At 40.1% G+C, this 20,130-nt stretch overlaps 1 protein-coding gene across 1 annotated transcript in view; it reads right to left on the reverse strand.

Annotated features, from left to right (window-relative positions):
• Positions 1–15,290: 15,290 nt before the first annotated feature.
• The window catches only part of ptprja (protein tyrosine phosphatase receptor type Ja), a 207,017-nt gene continuing 202,177 nt past the window's right edge, over positions 15,291–20,130 (reverse strand). Inside the window, exon 33 of the mRNA XM_052029697.1 lies at positions 15,291–19,551. Within this exon, the coding sequence (XP_051885657.1) occupies positions 19,396–19,551 (156 nt within the window). The 3' untranslated portion in view covers positions 15,291–19,395. The remainder of the gene's footprint in view (positions 19,552–20,130) is intronic.

Genomic DNA, 20,130 nt, shown 5'->3' on the forward strand with positions numbered 1-20,130 from the left:
ACTCATGTTCATGGGTTTGTCAACCTTCAATGAAAAGTTAAGTGTAGATAATTTATCTTCTTACTTTATTTTAATTAACATTGACATTTTTATTAATTTGCATAATTTGAACTTACTTTTAAAATGTTTGCTTTTTAACATTTATTTTAATGATGTAAATGTTTTTTAGCTGTTTCTACACATCTCCAAAACACCCGATGCCTTGAGCTGTCAGAAGGCCATCAGGGTGGTTTGTGGGCACAGCCTTAGTTCCCAAACTAACAGATTATAGGGAGCTGCAAAAGGCAAGTATGATCAAGGGCATCCTGCAATCATTGAATGTGGGGCATGGACCTAGTTAAGACCATTGTCTTTTTTGGCTCTCACAGGCATTGCTTTTGCTTAAAATAGGTTAGCATTTGGAAAAAAAAGAGATCTCATTATTACAAAACCAATCATTTTCTCCAACCACAACATGCATTGAAACTCACAATTCTGTCAACCTTTTCCATTTTAAATTGCAATGTCTACATTTATCATGTAAATTACCAAGGCAATACTGTACTTAACCCCTCCTCCAAAGCACACCGAGTGAATGTCACAGAATCAGGATGGCAGGTGACAAGTTTACATAGCTGACCTCCTTTATAAAAGGTGGATTTTGGGGTATATGAATTTCAAAATTAACTGTAAAAAGACAGAATTCTGCTCCTGGTTCAGTCTCCCCTAACTTCAACCCAACATCATCGCAAGATTGTAAATTCCAATGTTCAACACTATAGGGGAAAGTGATTTTGAAATTTCTGCACTGCAATACTTATTATTGTGAATGTATGTGTGTAGTGTGTCTTTAAGAACTAGTTTGCATCACACGATATGATTCTTGATATATTGCCAATTGCCATACCCAGACATAGCAGTTTGGTTGAGAGTTCTGCCTTCAATAAAGAATGTACTGTTTATAGCTCCACCTCAGTCTATCTGCCCATACAAGCAACAAAACAGAAGAAACCCACAGACACTACACATACTTCTTGCAATGTTTAATAATCCAGAGCACAACCTACTTGAAAGCTATTAACATTGAGCCTGTTGTCCTGAAGCTATTCCAGCTGCAGCGATGAGCTGGCTGATTCAGGGAGAGGGATTGCCAGGAGAGCTTTTGCTGCACTTGGCTAAAGAACCCTATTATTTCAAGAGTATTATGTTCTAGGCTCAGAATTCTTTTTAAATAACAGTGATGACCTCTGCATTCATCCTCACAAGAACATCTGGGGTGCAAGAAAGGATTGCTTGCAGCCTTTGTTCACCATCCCCTTCCCCCCACTTCTGTTCCCACACCCCTCTTTGCTCACTCCTGTCCTCCATCGCTTTCACATTCCTTTTCAAGCTTAGTCCTTGCTTCTTCCTAGAATCCGAAGAACCCATGCCTTGAATTGCTCCCTTCTCTCATTTCCTTTCTCTTTCCCTCCTGTCCTCATTCCCTATTCCTGGTGAGCACTAAATGCAGTATGACACCTTAATGCTTGCCCTGTGGCCTCCATACATGGGAGTGCTGACACGGTTTTGGCCCATAGCCTTTTGCACTGGCTGAAAAGAGATCTTCAAGCACAAAAGTTTTGGTGACTCCCAACATGCATTAAACTCTGCACATAACAGTTCCCACTTCTGCATCCAAATTTCTTTGCCTAAGTACCACATGAACCATCAGTAGTTATATCCAGACCAATCAATTTATCACAGATCTAGATTCGTAAGTACACAAGAAATAGGAGCAGGAGTAGGCCATCTGGCACGTTGGGCCTGATCTGCCATTCGTTAAGATCATGGCTGATCTGGCCATGGACTCAGATTCATCTACCTGCCTTTTCCCCATAACCCTTAATTCCCCCACTATGCAAAAATCCATCTTACTGTGTCTTAAATATATTTATTGAGGTAGCCTCTACTGCTTCCCTGGGCAGAGAATGCCACAGATTCACTATTCTCTGGAAAAAGCAGTTTCTCCTCATCTTTGTCTTAAATCTACTTCCCCGAATCTTGAGGCTATGTCCCCTAGTTCTTGTCTCACCTACCAGTGGAAACAACATTTTCTGTCTCTATCTTATCTATCCCTTTCATGATTTTATACATATCTATAAGTTCCCCTCTTATTCTTCTGAATTCCAGCGAGTATAGTCCCAGGCGACTCAATCTCTCCTTATAGGCTAACCCCTTCATCCCCAGAATCAACCCGGTGAATTTCCTTAGCACCACCAACAAAGTCAGTATATTTTTCCTCAAGTAAGGAGACCAGAACTCATGCGGGACTCCAGGTGAAGCCACACCGGTACCCTGTACAGTTGCAGCATAATCCTGCTCTTAAATTCAATCCCTCTCGCAATGAAGGCCAACATTCCATTTGCCTTCTTGATAGCCCGTTGCACCTCCAAACCAACCTTTTGCGATTCATGCACAAGCACTCCCTAGTCCCTCTGTACAACAGCGTGCTGCCATCCTTCATCATTTAAATAATAACCTGTTCTTCTGTTTTTCCTTCCAAAGTGGATGACCTCGCATTTACCAACATTGTACTCCATCTGCCAGACCCTTGCCCACTCACTTAACCTATCTATATCTCTCTGCAGACTCTCCACATCCTCTGCACAATTTACTTTTCCACTCAGTTTAGTGTCATTAGCAAACTCAAACACATTACACTCGGTCCCCTCTTCCAAATCATCAATGTATATCGTGAACAGTTGTGGTCCCAGTACCGACCCCTGTGGTACCCCGCTCACCACTGATTGCCAACCAGAGAAACACTCATTTATCCCAACTCTCTGCCTTCTATTGGTTAACCAATCATCTATCCATACCAATACATTACCCCCAACTCCATGCATCATCTTATGGGTGTCTTTTATGCGGCACCTTATCATACATTTCACATTTATGTCAAATTTTATACAAAACAGCGATAACTCACAACTGAATAGGTATGGAACTGGGTGGCACAGCAGTGTTGAAGGTATTGCAGATGTCTCACAGCTCCAACCCATGTGCTCTGGTTTCCTCCTACACCCCAAAGACAAGTTAGGTGTTGGGTGAATCAGCTACTATAAGTTTCCCCTTATGTAGCTGGGTGGTTGGAAAATCGAGGTGTGGGAACGGCAAGTCTGAGAATAGGTTACAGGGAAATAAGTGGGGAAATGGTACTGATGTCGTTACTCTGAGATCTGTTTGTACTCGAAGGGCTGAATGGCCCCTTCTATGTCAAAAGGGGGTAATACCAAAGACCACATGGTGAGGAGGGGCAAGAACCACCGAACATACATCACCAATAGGAAAAATGCTGTCATTAAAGAAGAAACAGAAAGGGATCCAATTTGAATTTCTAAAAAAACTCTGTAAAACCATAACCAGAAACCTGGGGGTATATTTGGCAATACTGCTTCAAATAAACAACCACACGGTAGTTACACAGGACACAATGAAATCATTATGACTCACCATCCTTCCTGTATTTGAGATCTCTTCAGCAATAAGCTACTTCCCACCAAGGTGGCCTAATCTTTTTCCAGTGCCTGTGACAAGTACCTCAGACTTTCCATAGTTATCGCTTGGTCAACTGAATGGTGGATCAATGTCATGCTGTGCAAGTACCAGAACAAAACTCCCAGAAGTAAACCTGCTTTCCTCTCAGCCCAATGAACTCATCATGTCTTTTTTTTCAACCCATTCACAGAATATTTGCAGAACGTGTTATTTATAAGTGCAGCCTTGACTTTCTCACCCCTTGACTTTCACAACTGAAACTAAAGAAACCTGTTATTATCCCCTCATGGAAAGATTCTACTTTCATTGTTTTCTAAGATCACTGAGCTAACTTAAAATTTTGTGTAATGTTTAAACAGTAGATAAATCTGACCCCATGGTTTTCTCTGATATACATTGGTCTTTTGCTGTGGTGTCTTCCCTTTACAGGAGTTGAAGCTGGTGTATCTGCATGCTGCATTGTGATGTTAATAGTTAAAACTGGACATCAGGAACAACTATAATTCACAGGAGACATATGGAAATCAACTTCTCAACATGTCACAAAAATCCGAGCTCAAACATACGGCATTAGAACCAAGTCTAATCCTCTCTTTGCTCAATATGCACTTTCAATTGAGTTGTTAGATAATGGGAATTTTGGTTAAAATATTCTTTCACTGAGAAGTATTAAGGCAAATTATAGTGACCAAATACTGCTGTGGCTGACATCTACTAATTCAGAAGAGTTTGACTCTTGAGCTGGGAATTATCTGTGATGCACAAATGAATACCACACTGGCATATGTTTTAGCAAATGAGCCACTGGCAGAGTGATATTTTTGTTGAAAACAAGGAATGCTTCGAGTCATTGTTAACCAACTTATGCGACACTTGTAAAGTATAACGCAGGGTAACACATAATATTAATGGAGAGCAAAACCCATTAAAATAGTGCTCATTATGCCACCATCTGGCAGATTTACAGAAGTGACACAATGTACTGCATGTAGCACCAGTAAACAACGCTCATCATGACATATTCCAAACTACAGATGGCTGCAATGCACAGACATTATAATCCACCTGCATAATCCACCTCTTGCTTTACAGAAGTATGTTTCCCAGACATTAGCTGAGTCCAATGTGTAAACAATTCTTCACTAACTAACTGCACCACATAAAGTATGGGTATTAATTATAAATACAAAGCTTTAGCATCACAAAGCTCTGATATTAATTACACACAGACAAACATATGCACGCATCATATATAAGAAAACATAATACACGCAGAATAGCCATGTACTAACATCATGTGGTTCACATAGTACACAAGTAGCAAAAGTAAAGATGTGAGCTTTTCTCAACCTGTTATTACCATTTCACCAAGCAAATAACTCCATTACTTACTACATATCATGAACAAACAAACATTTGCTTTATGTCTGAATTTTTCAACATCAAGTCCATTCAGTGTTTAGAAGCAGCACAATAGGTTAATAGCAGGTGCTGGTTTCCGCTGCTTCTCTTCCTCACTCCACAGCTGCCAACTTTCACACCCAGCAGAACTGTAACCAATTGAGCTGCCAACAGTTATCTAGCTCTCCCTTCCTGTATACTCACAGTGCAGCAGGTCATGAGTAATACACCAGGTTCTGGCTTTTTTCGTCTAGATTCTTGCTTCACAGACTGGAGTGCCTGGTGATCTCAGTTTCACCACAGCCAGCAGAACTGCAGGAAGATCAAAGCCTGAGGTAGCTTCTATCTGATGAGGCACTTGAGTGGTGCTGCAGTTCAAACTGCCAACACAGCTCAATTAATCAAAGCTCCAGCTTAATTGTTGCAGCTTGTTTTATTGCCTGATGTTGTCTGATCTACCAAACTGGCTTACTTCACTCCCTCTTCCCTTTCATTCTCTTTTATTACAACCTGTTAGTTCTAATATACCAACTTTAGGAAAATTCTGAAGCACTTCTTCTGGGAAGCAGGTGGGTGGGGAAGGAGAGACTGGTGATTGGTTCTTACCCATAATGCAGATCTGCCAATGCTCAACAGGGAAAGCTCTTTCCGTGCTCTGGATTCACAAATTCTCAAGGCCTGCAATAGCAATACTCAAATGAGCATTCTTCATGTGAGAGTTCGGTAGCTTGTGCATGTCAGCAGGCCTGAAATTGGCTCAGGGCTAACCTGCATATTAATGGACAACCGTAAAGTTGCATCTGGTGTAAGTGGGTGGTAGAAGAGTAAGGAGGAAGTTGATGGGCATCTGGGAGAGAATAGGTTACAGGGAAAGTAAGTGGGGGAATGGGACTGATGGGAATGCTCTGAAAGATGACATGGACTCGAGGGGGCCTCCTTCCATGTGATAAGAACATGTAATATTCCTTCCATTAATAGGTGATCACACATGAACCGGACAGTAGGGATTTTTAAAAATTTATTAATTCACAAGGTATCGGCATTCTGGCAATTATTGACCACCCCGAACAATTCCCAAACTGAGGAGGCAATTAAAAGTGAACCACCTACCTCAGTCCCTGCCTCTCAGCCCACAAATGGCTGGGGTTCTGTTTTGCCAATTGCCTTGTGTGATGCTGTTGGCTCAATGACCCATGTGATAGTTTGCGTTCAACCTTTGCTCTCACTGCAGCTGTCAGTGTTCCAAATAACCTTGACAATATATTCTCCAAGGTATGCATATCTCTTCCCATAACACTGACCAATGTCTTTCATTGGGCTCACTGTGGTGCTGACCGCTATGTTTTACAATTTTATTCACTGAGCATTATTGACAAGGCTTATCCTTCATTGTTCTTCCCTATTTATTGGTGAAAAGGTGATGGTGAACTGCCTTCTTGAATCTCGGCAATCCATGTACTAAATGCATTGAGTAGGGTATTCCAAGATTTAGATCTAGTGACAAAGGATGGTGATATATTTCCAACTCACAATAGTATGTGACACAGCAGGGAATTGGAAATGGTGATCTAATGATATGCCTCATATCTTCAAAGTGAAAATCAAAAAGAAAACTGCCGATGCTGGAAATCTAAAATAAAACCAGAAAATGCTGTAACTACTCAGCAGGTCAGGTTATATCCTGTTTCTCTTCCCACAGATGTGGCCTGACCTGCTGAGTATTTACAACATTTTCTGTTTTTATTATGCCTCAAAATGTCAATCACTTACACCTGTGTGAGTGCAAGTTGTTCATAACTACCATGGGAGGGATGGTAATTCAAATTTCAGCCAATTGGCCCAGGCATCCAGCCCCAGAGATTTGGTGCTGAGTAAGATGATGCTGTGCTCTGCACAGTGAGTGAGAACTGTCAGGTTGTGAGGGTGCCTGTACTAATCGAAACGTCTTTGTCCAAGACAGGCAAGGAAAAATCTAACAGGATTTCTGGTGTTGTAAGTGGCATATAGGATCGATCTATGCTATGATGTATGGTGCTTGAATATCAGTTTTGGTATCACAAGTGTTATTGTGGCTATGTTACTGGATGAGTAAAACAGAGGCCAAGGTTAATAATCCAAGTACATAACCTCAAATTCCACCATGGCAAATCAGGAATTTAAATCCAGCGGATTAAGTAAAAAGCCACGTTTGTCCTGGTGACCATGAAACTACTGGGTTGTTATAAGAACCTTTCCAGTTCTATGATGCACTAATGGAAAATGATCTGTTTTCCTACCTGGTCTAGCCTACACTAATGTGTTTGACTCTTAATTGTCCTTGGAAATGGCCAGCATTCAGTAGTGCAAAACTGTTAATAAGAAATAAGAAAAGCTTGTAGCAAAAATAATGCAATAATCACAGAAGATGTTAATCTTCATATAAAGTAGGCAAATCAGATTGGCAAAAGGAATTTGGATGATCAGATCATGAAATGCATTTGTTTCTATTTTCTGAAACAATAAGTCACGGAACCATTTGGGGGAACAGGCTTTTTTTGACATTATCCATTAACTCTCATTGTCTAAGATGATCTCATAGTAAGGGATTCTTCAAGGTAAAGTGTTCAGAACATTACAGAATTTTGTTTACAGTTCAAGTGAGACACAGATCAGAGGGAAACTAGACTTGAGCTTAAATAAAGCCAATTTATGTAAATATGAGACAAGATATCTTTATTAGTCATATGTACATCGGAACACACATTGAAATACACCTTTTGCGTAGTGTTCTGGGGGCAGCCCGCAAGTGTCGCCACGCTTCCGTGCCAACATAGCACGCCCACAACTTCCTAACCCGTATGTCTTTGGAATGTGGGAGGAGACTGGAGCACCCAGAGGAAACCCACGCAGGCACGGGGAGAACGTACAAACTCTTTCCAGACAGTGGCTGGAATTGAACCTGGGTTGCTGGCGCTGTAAAGCATTATGCTAACAGCTACACTAGGAATGAATGGGTTAAGATAGTCTGGGAAATTAGACTTTAAAAAATTACCCATAGCTAAACAGTGAAAAACATTTAAGAAATATTTAAAAATCCTCAATAACATTTCTTGAAAAATAAAAATTCCCCATGTTATCATTCTTGGGTAAGTAAGAGGGTTATTAATAGCACTAAATTAAAATGAGAGGCTTGGACTGCAAGCCCTAGCAAGGGAGAGTTTAGGAAGCAGCCATTAATGGCCTAAATATTTGTAATGATAAACTTGCAAAAAACATTGAGAAATATCAAGAGGTTCCACTACTTTATAAAAAGGAAGGGGGTAAAAAAAAATTAGGTCCTGTAGGTACAATGACAGGAGAAACTCTTGTAGCAAAGTAAGTAGCTGATGCATTGAAAATATTTTGATTCTCTGCACTGTAGCAAAAATGGAGGTGAACTAAGGGTCCAATGACATTGAGAAACTTAATTTCCACTAAAGAGGAAACACTGGAACAATTAAAAGGCCCAATAGCTGACAAATTGACTTACCTGCTGGCCTGAATCCTGAAGATGGTGGCTGCAGATGTGTATTAGATGCATTAGTAATGATCTTATGAAGTTCCTTAAGTTCTGGAACAGTCTCAGCATCTCATAGGTTAGCAAATGTAACATCATTCCTTAAAAAGGGAAAAACACCAAAGTATAGATCAGTTAATCTGACATCTGTTGTCAGCAAAATCACAAGATCACAAGATCACAAGATAAGGGAGCAGAAGCAGGCCATTCGGCCCATCGAGTCTGCTCCAAGGAAAAGGGAAAAAGAAATGGGGTGGGGAAAAAGAGAGAGAAAAAAAAAACTATTCTAATCCCATTTGCCAGCCTTATCCCCATATCCCTTGATACCCTGACTATTTAGATATCTGTCTATCTCCTCCTTGAATACCCCCACTGATCTGGCCTCCACTGCTGTGCGTGGCAAGGAGTTCCACAATTTCACCACCCTCTGGGTAAAGAAACTTCTCCTCATCTCTGTCTTGAAACTGTACCCTCTAATTCTAAGATTGTGCCCTCTGGTCCTGGACACGCCCACCAAGGGAAACAGCCTAGCCACATCTACTCTATCCTTACCTGTCAACATTTTAAATGTCGCTACGAGGTCCCCTCTCATCCTTCTGTACTCCAGCGAGTACAGTCCAAGAGCCGACAAACGCTCATCATACTTAAGCCCTTTCATTCCTGGAATCATTCTCGTAAATCTCCTCTGAACCCTCTCCAACGTCAGCACATCCTTCCTAAGATGCGGGGCCCAAAACTGCGCACAGTATTCCAAATGAGGCCTCACTAGCGCCCCGTAGAGCCTCATCAACACTTCCTTACTTTTATACACTATACCTCTCGAGATGAATGCCAACATAGCATTCGCTTTCTTAACCACCGATCCAACCTGGTGGTTAACTTTTAAGGTATCTTGTACGAGTACCCCCAAGTCCCTTTGTACTACCGCACTATCAATCTTCTCTCCTTCTAGATAATAATCTACCCGCTTATTTCTACTTCCAAAGTGTACAACTGCACATTTCTCAACATTGAATCTCATCTGCCATTTCCTTGCCCATTCTCCTAAACTGTCTAGGTCCCTCTGCATTCTTTCTATTTCCTCTATGCTCCCTACTCCTCCACTTATCTTGGTGTCATCCGCAAACTTAGCCACACAACCATTTATTCCATCATCCAAATCATTGATGTACAAGGTAAAAAGGAGAGGCCCCAACACCGACCCTTGCGGCACACCACTAGTAACCGGTAACCAACCAGAACGAGATCCTTTTATTTCCACCCTTTGCTTCCTGCCAACCAGCCAATTCTCCACCCATTTTGCTACCCTGCCCATAATTCCATGACCTCTCATCTTATTAATCAGTCTCTTGTGAGGCACCTTATCGAAGGCCTTTTGAAAGTCTAAATACACAACATCTACCGCCTCTCCCTTATCCACCCTACCTGTGATTTCTTCAAAAAACTCCAATAGGTTGGTCAGACAGGACCTCCCCTTCACAAAACCATGTTGACTAGGTCCTATCTTGCCTTGCGCCTCTAGGTATTCGGTAACCTCCTCCTTGAGGATAGACTCCAATAATTTTCCCACCACTGACGTCAGACTAATAGGTCTGTAATTGCCTTTGTGCTGCCTCCCACCTTTCTTATACAACGGAACTACATTCGCTACCCTCCAGTCCTCCGGAACCATGCCAGAATCTATCGATTCCTGAAAAATAATCGCCAACGCCTCCGCTATCTCCACAGCCACCTCCTTCAGAACCCGGGGATGCACCTCATCCGGTCCGGGAGACTTATCAGCCTTAAGCCCCTTTAGTTTTCCAAGCACCTTCTCCCTATTAATCTCAATTGAACTCAGCTCCAATTCGTGAGACTCCTGACTAATGGGCACATTGCTTATGTCCTCCACGGTGAAGACCGATGCAAAATATTCATTCAATTCCCTTGCCATCTCACTATCATCCATTATAATACCTCCTGCACCGTTATCAATTGGTCCTATGTCAACCCGTGTCTCTCTTTTATTCCTTATGTATTTAAAAAAACTCTTAGAATCCTTCCGAATGTTGTCCGCCAGCTTCCTTTCGTAACTCATCTTTGCTTTCCTAATGACCTTCTTAGTTTCTCTCTGCAGATTTTTAAAATCGTTCCAATCCTCTGTTTTCCCACTAATTTTTGCTACTTTGTACGCCGCCCCTTTTGCTTTTATTTTATCCTTCACCTCCCTCGTTATCCACATCTGTGCCTTTTTTCCATTCAAAACCTTCTTTTTTCTTGGAATATATCTGTCCTGCATTGTCCTTATTTCCTGTAGAAATTTCTTCCATTTTTCCTCTGCCGTCCCTTCAGCTAACTTACTCCTCCAATCAATTTGGGCCAACTCATCTCTCATACCTTTGTAATTTCCCTTATTCCACTGAAATATCGATACACCAGTTATCAGCTTCTCCTTCTCAAACTTGAAACTAAACTCAATCATATTGTGATCACTTGTTCCCAGTGGTTCCTTTACCTTTAGTTCCCTAATCACCTCGGGTTCGCTACACAGCACCCAATCCAAAACAGCCGATCCCCTGGTGGGCTCCTCAATAAGTTGCTCCAGAAAAACATCCCTTAGACATTCCACAAACTCACTCTCCTGAGTACTACCACCTTGCTGCATTTCCCAGTCCACCTTCATGTTAAAATCCCCCATAATTATCTTCACATTGTCACTCTGACATGCTTTTTCTATCTCAATCTGCAACTTATGGTCCACTTCCTGACTGCTGTTTGGGGGCCTATATATGACTGCTATTATTGTTCTTTTACCCTTGCTATTTCTCAGCTCCACCCATAAGGATTCCACCTCCTCTGACCCAATGTCCTTCCTTTCTATTGATTTTATATCGCTACTAACCATCATGGCCACACCTCCCCCTCTGCCTACCCTCCTATCCTTCCTATATACTGTATACCCCTTGACATTCAGTTCCCAATCACATCCATCATGAAGCCACGACTCAGTGATTGCAACGATGTCATATTTATTAACCTGTAGTTGTGCCACTAGGTCATCTACTTTATTCCTGATGCTACGTGCATTTAAATATAGTATGTTTAGACTGGTATCTGCTATTGATTTTATTGTACCTCTATTGATCAGCAGATTATCCTGACTTTCTACCTGTCCATCCTTCTTACTATCTTCGCTACCTACTATCTTAGACATGTTCGTGTAGACCTCATCCCCTATCCTAACATTCGGTATCCGAACATCCTCATCCCCGATCCTAACATTCTGTATCCTAACATCCGGATTTGTTGTACTTCTATTATTCAGTAAATTATCCTGACTTATCACCTGCCTGTCATTCTTGCCATCCTCAATGGATTCGTTTCTATACACTTCCTCCCTCACCTTAGCATCTTGTAACCTAGCATCCTGGTTACCGTCCCCCTGCCAGATCAGTTTAAACCTTCCCCTACAACTAAATTAAACATTCCCGCCAGGATATTGGACCCTGCTGAATCTATTAGTGACAATATGGTTATGGAGCACTTAAAAAAAGTTCAAAATCTAAATAGACAAAATCAAGATGGTTTAATGAATAGAAAAATGTGTTTAACACATCAGGTGCTTTTTTTAGAATGTAGCTATTATTAAAGTTAAGATGAACTAATGGTTACAGCATATTTGATTTTCGGAATGCATTTGATAAGGTACTTAAAAGTTGTTACATTAAACAAGTGCTCACAAGGCTGGGGCTAAAATATTGACTGGATGGGGTATGGACAGAAAATAACAAGTACTATCCAAGATGGCATACTTTTTATAGTGGGATATCACCGGGATCAGTAATGGGTGCCACCTATTTACAATTTAATGGTTTAGAAGACGGCCGCGTAATTTGTTGATTATACCAAGCTGGGTGGGAGAGTGATCTGTGAGAAAGACACTTAGAGTTGTAAAGGAATAGGAATAGGTTAAGCAAATTGACAAAAAGTTGACAGAGGAAGTACAATGAGGGGAAGTGTGAAGTTAATCACTTTGATAGGAATTGCAGAGAGAAAAAAATGTTTTTTTAAATGCTGAGAAACTAGTCAGTGTTGATGCACCAGGGGGATCTTGGTTTCTTGGTTCATGTGATCCTAAAATTAAACATGCAGTAGAGCAAGTAATTAGGAAGGACTTTACTACACATGGGTTGGAGTACAGAAGCAACAAAATTTTGCCAAGAAAGCAGAAGTATTGGGGGAGAAAATGATTTTAGTCCAATGTGTTTTGTTCTCCATACTTAAAAATGACCATACATGGATTCAGTGCAAGTTGATCCTGGGAAGAGTATGTTGTCTTATGGGGAGAGGTTAAATTGATCCATACACACTTGAGGTTAGTAAATGAGATATGATCACATTGAGAAATACAAGATTATTAACAGAGTAGATGGTGAGAGGCCATTTTCTCTGGTTACAGAGCCTAGAGCAAAGGGGCAGAGTCTTCGGATAAGGGTATGAAGACAAAAGAGACTGCATATACTGGAATCTGGAACAAAATACTTGATCTGCTGAATTCTTTCATCATTCTATTTTTTTTTGCTTAGGATAAGTAATTGGTCATTGAGGCGAAACTTACTTATGCAAAGGTTTGTACACATTTGGAGTTCTTACCTGACTTTTTGGGTGTATTCAAAGTGGAGACAGAGCTTTTGACAAAGAATATGAGTCATGTGGGAATGTAGACAAAGCCCAAAGGGTCCACCATGAACCATGACTTTATTGAATGGGACAGCTGGCCTCCTCCTACTAAAGGTTCAATTTAAAAATGTGGATCCTTGATTTTCAAAACTTCCATGGTCTTGCTGTTCTCCATCTTTGTACTTCCCTAGTGTCCTGCTACTCTGCAACCTCTGTGTCTGGTCTCTTGTTCATCTTCCACTTGCATCACTTGACCTTTGAAGATCATTCCTTCAGTTGCCATGGCTCTGATATCACCTCCTTACATCTCTTTACTTCTTTTCCACCAAGGTGCCATTTAAAAATAATCTCTGACTTCACATTTGGTTCTGCTATCTCCTTATGTAATTCAGAAACATCGAAAATAGCAGGCAAAGGTCATTTGGCTCTTTGGACTTGCTCCACCATTCAACACTATCATGGCTGATCATCCATTTCAGTACTCTATCCCTGCCTTTTCCTCATAACCTGATCTCTTTAGCATTATGAAATACATCTCCCTCCTTATTGAATATATTTAATGACTTGGCCTCCACTGTCTTCTGTGGTAGAGAATTCTATAGATTCATCTTCCTCAGGGAAAAGACATTTCTCCTGATCTTGGTTCTAAATGGCATCTTGACCCCTATCTGGAGATTGAGATTCCTGGTTTTGGATTCACCAGTTCAGGAACATCCTCCATCTAGTCTATCAAGTCCTATTAGAATTTTGTAGATTTCTCTAAGATTCTTCAAAATGCCACTGAATGTAGGCCTAATCAGTTCAATCTCTCCTCATCTTTCCAACCCAGGAATCAGTCTCTTAATTCATTACAATCCCTCCAAGAACATCCTTCCTCCGTTAAGAACACCAAAAATACACACACAGCTCCAAACAGGGTCTCACCAAGGGCTTGTACAGCTGCAGAATGATGTCCTTGCTTCAGTACTCAAGTCCTCTTGCATTGAATGCCAACATGCCATTTTCCTTTCTACCTGTGGTCGCACCTAAACACTTGCAGACAAAACAGAAACACCTAGGTCTCGTTGCCATGGCCTTTTCCCAACCTACTATGATTCAGGTAATAACATCTTTTTGTTTTTGGAACTAAATGGATAACTTTGCTCTTATCCACATTAAACTGCATCTGCCATGCATTTGTCCACTCACTCATGTAAATCGTGGAGTCTCTTTGCATCCTCCTTACAGCTCACATTCTCCCTCTGCCCAGCTTTAAGGCATCTGCAAACTTGGAGGCGTTAGATTTGGACTTGAAGAATGTTGAATTAGACATGATTCTATTGAGTGAGGGAGCAGTTTGAAGGGGCTGGATGGTTTACTCCTGTTTCTACCCATGTCTTAAGTTCCCTCAACCAAATAATTTATATTGCAAATAACTGAGGATCAAGCACTGTTCTCTGTGGCAGCCCTACTAATCATTGCCTGCTACCTGAAGAAAAACCTGTTTCTTCTTACTCTATTTCCCCTATCTGTCAACAAATTCTCATTCCATGCCAATATGTTACAATCCTGTGCTTTAACTTTACACACTAACCTTTTATGTAGGACCTTAACAAGAACCTTTGGAATGTCCAAATACACCATATCCACTCTCCTTTTATCTATTCTAGTGTTTACATCCTCAAAAAAAAACTGTGGTAGATTCATTAAGGATGATTTCCCTTTCCCAAGTCTGTCCTGATTTTGATGATAATCATGTGACGAGTCTCCGGGTATTGTACTCTACTGTAGATACTAATTAATGCCAGCTGTTTTTGTTGTAGTAGACATGGGAGGTATATGATGTAAGATAACCATTCACCTCCTCCCATTCAGCAGCACATTTTCAACATGTTCTGTTACTGGTCAGATTCTTGAAGTTCGCCATGAAAGGAAACTCTGTGTAAGTTTTCAGTTACATTCGGGTAACATTCAAACCAACCAATTGCTCTTCCAACAACCCTCAAGTTAAAGAATGAAGTTTCTATCAACTCATGCTATACTGATGAGTGAGTGCTTATATCAGATGGAAGGTTGCCTTTAGGTTGTTCTGAATGTGGTTTTGATTGTGTAAGTTTCTGGCATAGGAACATCACAGTCTTCTGCTACTTCCCAGTGGTTATTCAATCCTTGATCTTATTTCCATAAACAAGGCCACAGAATAAAAAGATCATTTTAATAGCAAAATTTTTCATTATATGTTACTTAGAAAACAAGATTTATACATCATTGTAACATAGCAAAATCAAAATGACATACACCTCCAAATCCAATGGTTGGTGGTATCAGGTAATCACAATGAAAAATATTACTCTACATCTGATAAAATTACATCTCTCAGTGAGTAGGTGAACAGACAGAATAAATTGATTTCTCCCACAGGTGCATCCAGTGCAATTCAACAATACAGTGCTACATATTATCTGATATACATCCTTATATACATACACATATCTAGTTTAAAATTAATCCTTCTAGTAAAACCATTGATAGAAAGTGCTATTGCGCATAGTTTCTTGCTTGTTTACTTCCACCACAGTGCTGGTGCTCACAGTTTAACACTGTGCTTTGTTCTTATACCCCTTTCACTTCTACCCTTGTTTATTTGGTGTGGAATGACATGAATTGTTTGTGCTAAAGGATGGACAGATTTTTCTACATTTAAAAATGCAATTAAAATCCTAAGGGGGCTATTGTTCTGCTGATTTGTAATGAAGATGGAAACAAAATGCAAGGACTCAGAAAAGTTTTCATTTCCCTCTGTTACTCCCTGACAAAAGGCTCGTTAAGCGTAGTGCATCTTAATTCCACCCTCCCCAAATGACAATGCTCTGACAGAAGGTCTGCACTGTGGAGTGAATGGGTACCTTGGATGTATTTACCATTCCTCATGCCTTAAGACAGAGGAATCTGCCATGTCCTTAACCCTCCAAGGCTCAGAGGAGGACTGAAAACAATGAACTGAAGATAAATGGCAAAAGAGGGCAGGAATCAAGTCCATGGTAGCTTGAAGGCTACAGGTCCAGAACTGTAAAACTATGTGAAATTTACTGAGAGACCACTGTGCATCATTTAGGCCAGCACAGTCAAACATAATTGGAAGGACATAGTCTGACATGTGTTCACAGATTTCAGCCAGAAAACAGTTCCGATCTCATCACAGCTGGGCTGGTAGGTTGGGGTGGAGATCAGGGATGAGGCATGTGGGGCTGCTCCAGTGACTTCTTTCAAGAAAAGCTCACGTGAACATGAGAGATGAATATAATTCAACTCTTAAACTCTGCAAGGATGAACTCTACCTAGACTCTGATAGAATGGCTATTTGAACGAGGTATCCAAACATTGAAAGTGTCTGGTAACTTTCTTCAGGAGATGAATTTGGAATAAGTCAAAATGTCACAATACAGGAGTCATTATATTTCTCCTGTGACCAAAGTAACAACTTTGAGCTCTGACACTGTGCTCAATAGTTCTTGCACAGTAGCACAAGTTAGATGCTGACATTAGTGCCCACAGATGCAGGAGTTAGGTGCTGAAGAAATATTCTTATGAAAAGTGACAATTTCCATTCATCGATTCAGAAGATGCATGCTGAAAAAAATGGTACTTTCAGACAGAGCTTGCATTACAAAATGTTCAAGTGGGAAGGGGATAGCTGGGTGGACAAGAACATAAAACTTGCATGACACATGGGTGCATAAAATCAACAATGTGAAGCATGCCATGGATACATGTACCATGCATTACAAAGTGGTGACTGATTTAAATTAGTAGCATGCACACACTAAAACATTCACCAACCAAAGTGCTTATTATAAAAATCAATAAGTTGCAGTGCTCCATGTCAAGGTAGTCCACAGGAAGGAATGATAATATATTGTCAAATTACAGTTGGATATATCTAGCTAAAAAAATCTTCAGAAGGACTTCTTTTGGCCATCATTACTAGATCCCTGCATTGGATTTGGGCCAATTTTCACATGGAGAGAGTGCCTTGGAGTCCCTGAGAGTAAACAGCTCTTATACCTTAGGCCAGATGTACCTGGGCCTCACTTCCTGTCCCATCACATAATATTCCCCTTTAAATACTGTATAATCTAAAAATAATGACCATGCCCATTAATAGCTCATGCCTTCTCAGTTTTAATCAAATATTAAACATTCACTTTCTAAGTGTATATGCTTTTAACAATTTTAATGGAAATTATATCAGTTCCAAATTATATAGTAATATAATCGTTACCTTCCCTCATCACCTAATGTACAAGTGCTTCACCACTAATTTGTTTCAAGATCTAGATACAAACATTGATTTTGCATTTCTTGTATTTGAGCTTGGTGCAGTGTTGCTGCTCTGTCCTCCTTTACTTAATGTCAAACTTTCCTGTTTGACCTTCGGTTTCTCAATTATTCTGCCCTCCCAAAAGAAAAGTCAAACAACTCATAATTACCAGATATGATGAGCTTTGTCAGTGACACTACCAGTGAGATACAAGAAATTATTCAGTAACTGAAAATCTGTTTGACAGGCAAGAGTAATTTGGACTCCCTTACAATCCATGATGTGCTGTTTTTGGTGAACATGGATTCCATGTCAGAATGCTACTGACCAAAGGCAGTCCCGGTGAGCATGGTTACAGATAAAGTTGATCTCTATGCAGTATTTTCCAGAGATATGATGATCCTATAAAACCCCAAATTACACATCTTGCTCAAATTAATGCAGTTTCTGATAAGAAGATTAACTTAAAATGAATACACCAGTTGTAATGATGTTCTTGGATTCCATACAAGTTCAGTGGAAAATACTTGGCTGTAGTATATTGACATATTCCTTATTCACTCCTGCTTATGCAGGAGTAAGTCCGGCAAAGATATTATGTTTAAATTTAAAGTATCAAGACATAAGCTTCTAAGTCAGGCTACAAACACTCAGCATAAAGATATACAATCCACTTATACCAGGAAAGGTTCAATCAGTTTTTTACTACATATTTAAGATTAAATAAAATTTAAACATTACATCCTTTAAAATAACTGAGTATGGAATAGATATTGAATCAGTATCTATCTCACAGTGACAAATTCCCACCACTCAGAGAGACTTCCCTTTGCTTCCTCAGCATGACTCAGAGATAGAGCCACGCCTCTGCATTTACTAAGATCGACCAAATCAAGGGAGATCTTTTAAAAGAGCTCTGCTAGATTAGAATGTGTATCAATGTTTATCACAATGACAATATTACAAAAATTAACTTTGTTTTTATGCATTGTCTAATACACACTTAATTCCAGAAACAACTTGATATGCAATGTCATTCAGCTTAGTAGATACACTCACATGGAGGATCGATTCTCTGCTCTTTAAGCCATCTTTTATCGCTGTTTTGGCTGTTTTAGTGCAAGGCTCAGACATCTATGAGTAGAACCTGGTTTGAAAGGACATACCTTATTGACACTGTGTGAGAAGTATCTGGTTTTGGTTAATATTCTGGAGACTGAATGCATGTTAATTTCAGCACTGCAGTACAGGCTGATTATTATCTCTATGTGGAACCTAAAAACAGCAGAATAAACAATTATGCCACGTTGGGCTTGCTGATTGATCCAGCTACTTTTCCACCACTTTATACAAAATGCCTCTTATTTAACCTGTCGTATGAATTTGAAGAAAGCAACTACCCTACATAATATCTTCAATGTTTTATCAGGTTTGATGGAAGCACTTTCATTTCTGGAAACAACTCACAGTTTGTGCCAGGTTCTGGCAATATTTACAAGGGTTGGCATTTCTTTATTAATATGAATTCAGGAGTAGTTATGCCTCAAATATTGATGTTTAGCTAATCTAACAAGTTTATATATCTCACAGCAAAATGGGAAGGTTGGATACCTTGGAAACATTCTTGAAATAGATGATTTCATTTCACACATCATTTGGTGTTACCTTGAAGAGGCCACATTTAGCATGAAACCAGAGACTGAACACAAATGAGCAAACCACTTGTAATGAATTATGCAGATTCTCAAAGATTTCAAGGCATTTCAAGTTCAGGAACAATTGCCAAAGATTTCCTGCAGTTCCTGAGCACTCTCCAGCTTTTGTTCCAGAATAGATATTTATTTTGAAAAAACAGCATGTCAGCATTAAAAGGAACTTCTAGACATACCTTATTAAATGAATATAAAGTACATTTATAATTTATAAAATAAAACTAGAAAAAGGTGGAGTTGAGTTCAAAAGGGAGACTCCAGCGTCATTTCCATTAAAGTATGTGACCATTGGTTGCTTGGGCTGTTCGGATAGCAGAGACGTTCTCATAGATGAGGGCAGGTGTATTTTCATAGATAGCGTCTTCGTCATTCTTTTTGCTTGATTTGATATACTCCATGGCGCACTGGTTCAGGAAAACATACTGAGACTGGTGAGAGAAAAGGGAACTTAGTGACAGGAGGCTACTACAGCAACTCGGAACTGCCACTTCCAGATGAACGCTTGAATTCCTGGGGACTACTCAGTAAATAAACTCATCATGGACTTAGTGCCATGTTATTCCCAGTTTCTCCCACCTTCATTCATAATTGAGGCAAAGGTGACTAATTCCGCTACGTCATGAATAAAGGTCCAAGAGTACAGGTTTTAACACTGGGCAAACTTCTGTAGTTTCCCTTTGGAATTTAATTACTCATGAATGTGCAAGACCAACTTTCCTATTCGTGATTGGACTTTGTTTTGCTGACCGTGCAGCACTCTTCAGGGAGCTCACCATGAGAGTGGGAAGGTGCAATGGGGATTGGGGTGCAGGGGGCACTTCGTCATTCATTTCAAAGATGGGAGGAGGCTACAAGGCGTCAAGGACGGAAGGCTATAAAGGGACTGAGGTAAATATTAGTTAATTTAGGTAGTTGTAACTGTTACAGATTTTTAGTTTTCATCTGAAGCCAACCACGAGCTTGCATTTGACTATGAATTCTGGCTTATGGTGTTAGAATATGTTAAT

This window comes from Pristis pectinata, chromosome 14 (genome assembly GCF_009764475.1).
Source record: "Pristis pectinata isolate sPriPec2 chromosome 14, sPriPec2.1.pri, whole genome shotgun sequence".
NCBI classification, from domain to species: domain Eukaryota; kingdom Metazoa; phylum Chordata; class Chondrichthyes; order Rhinopristiformes; family Pristidae; genus Pristis; species Pristis pectinata.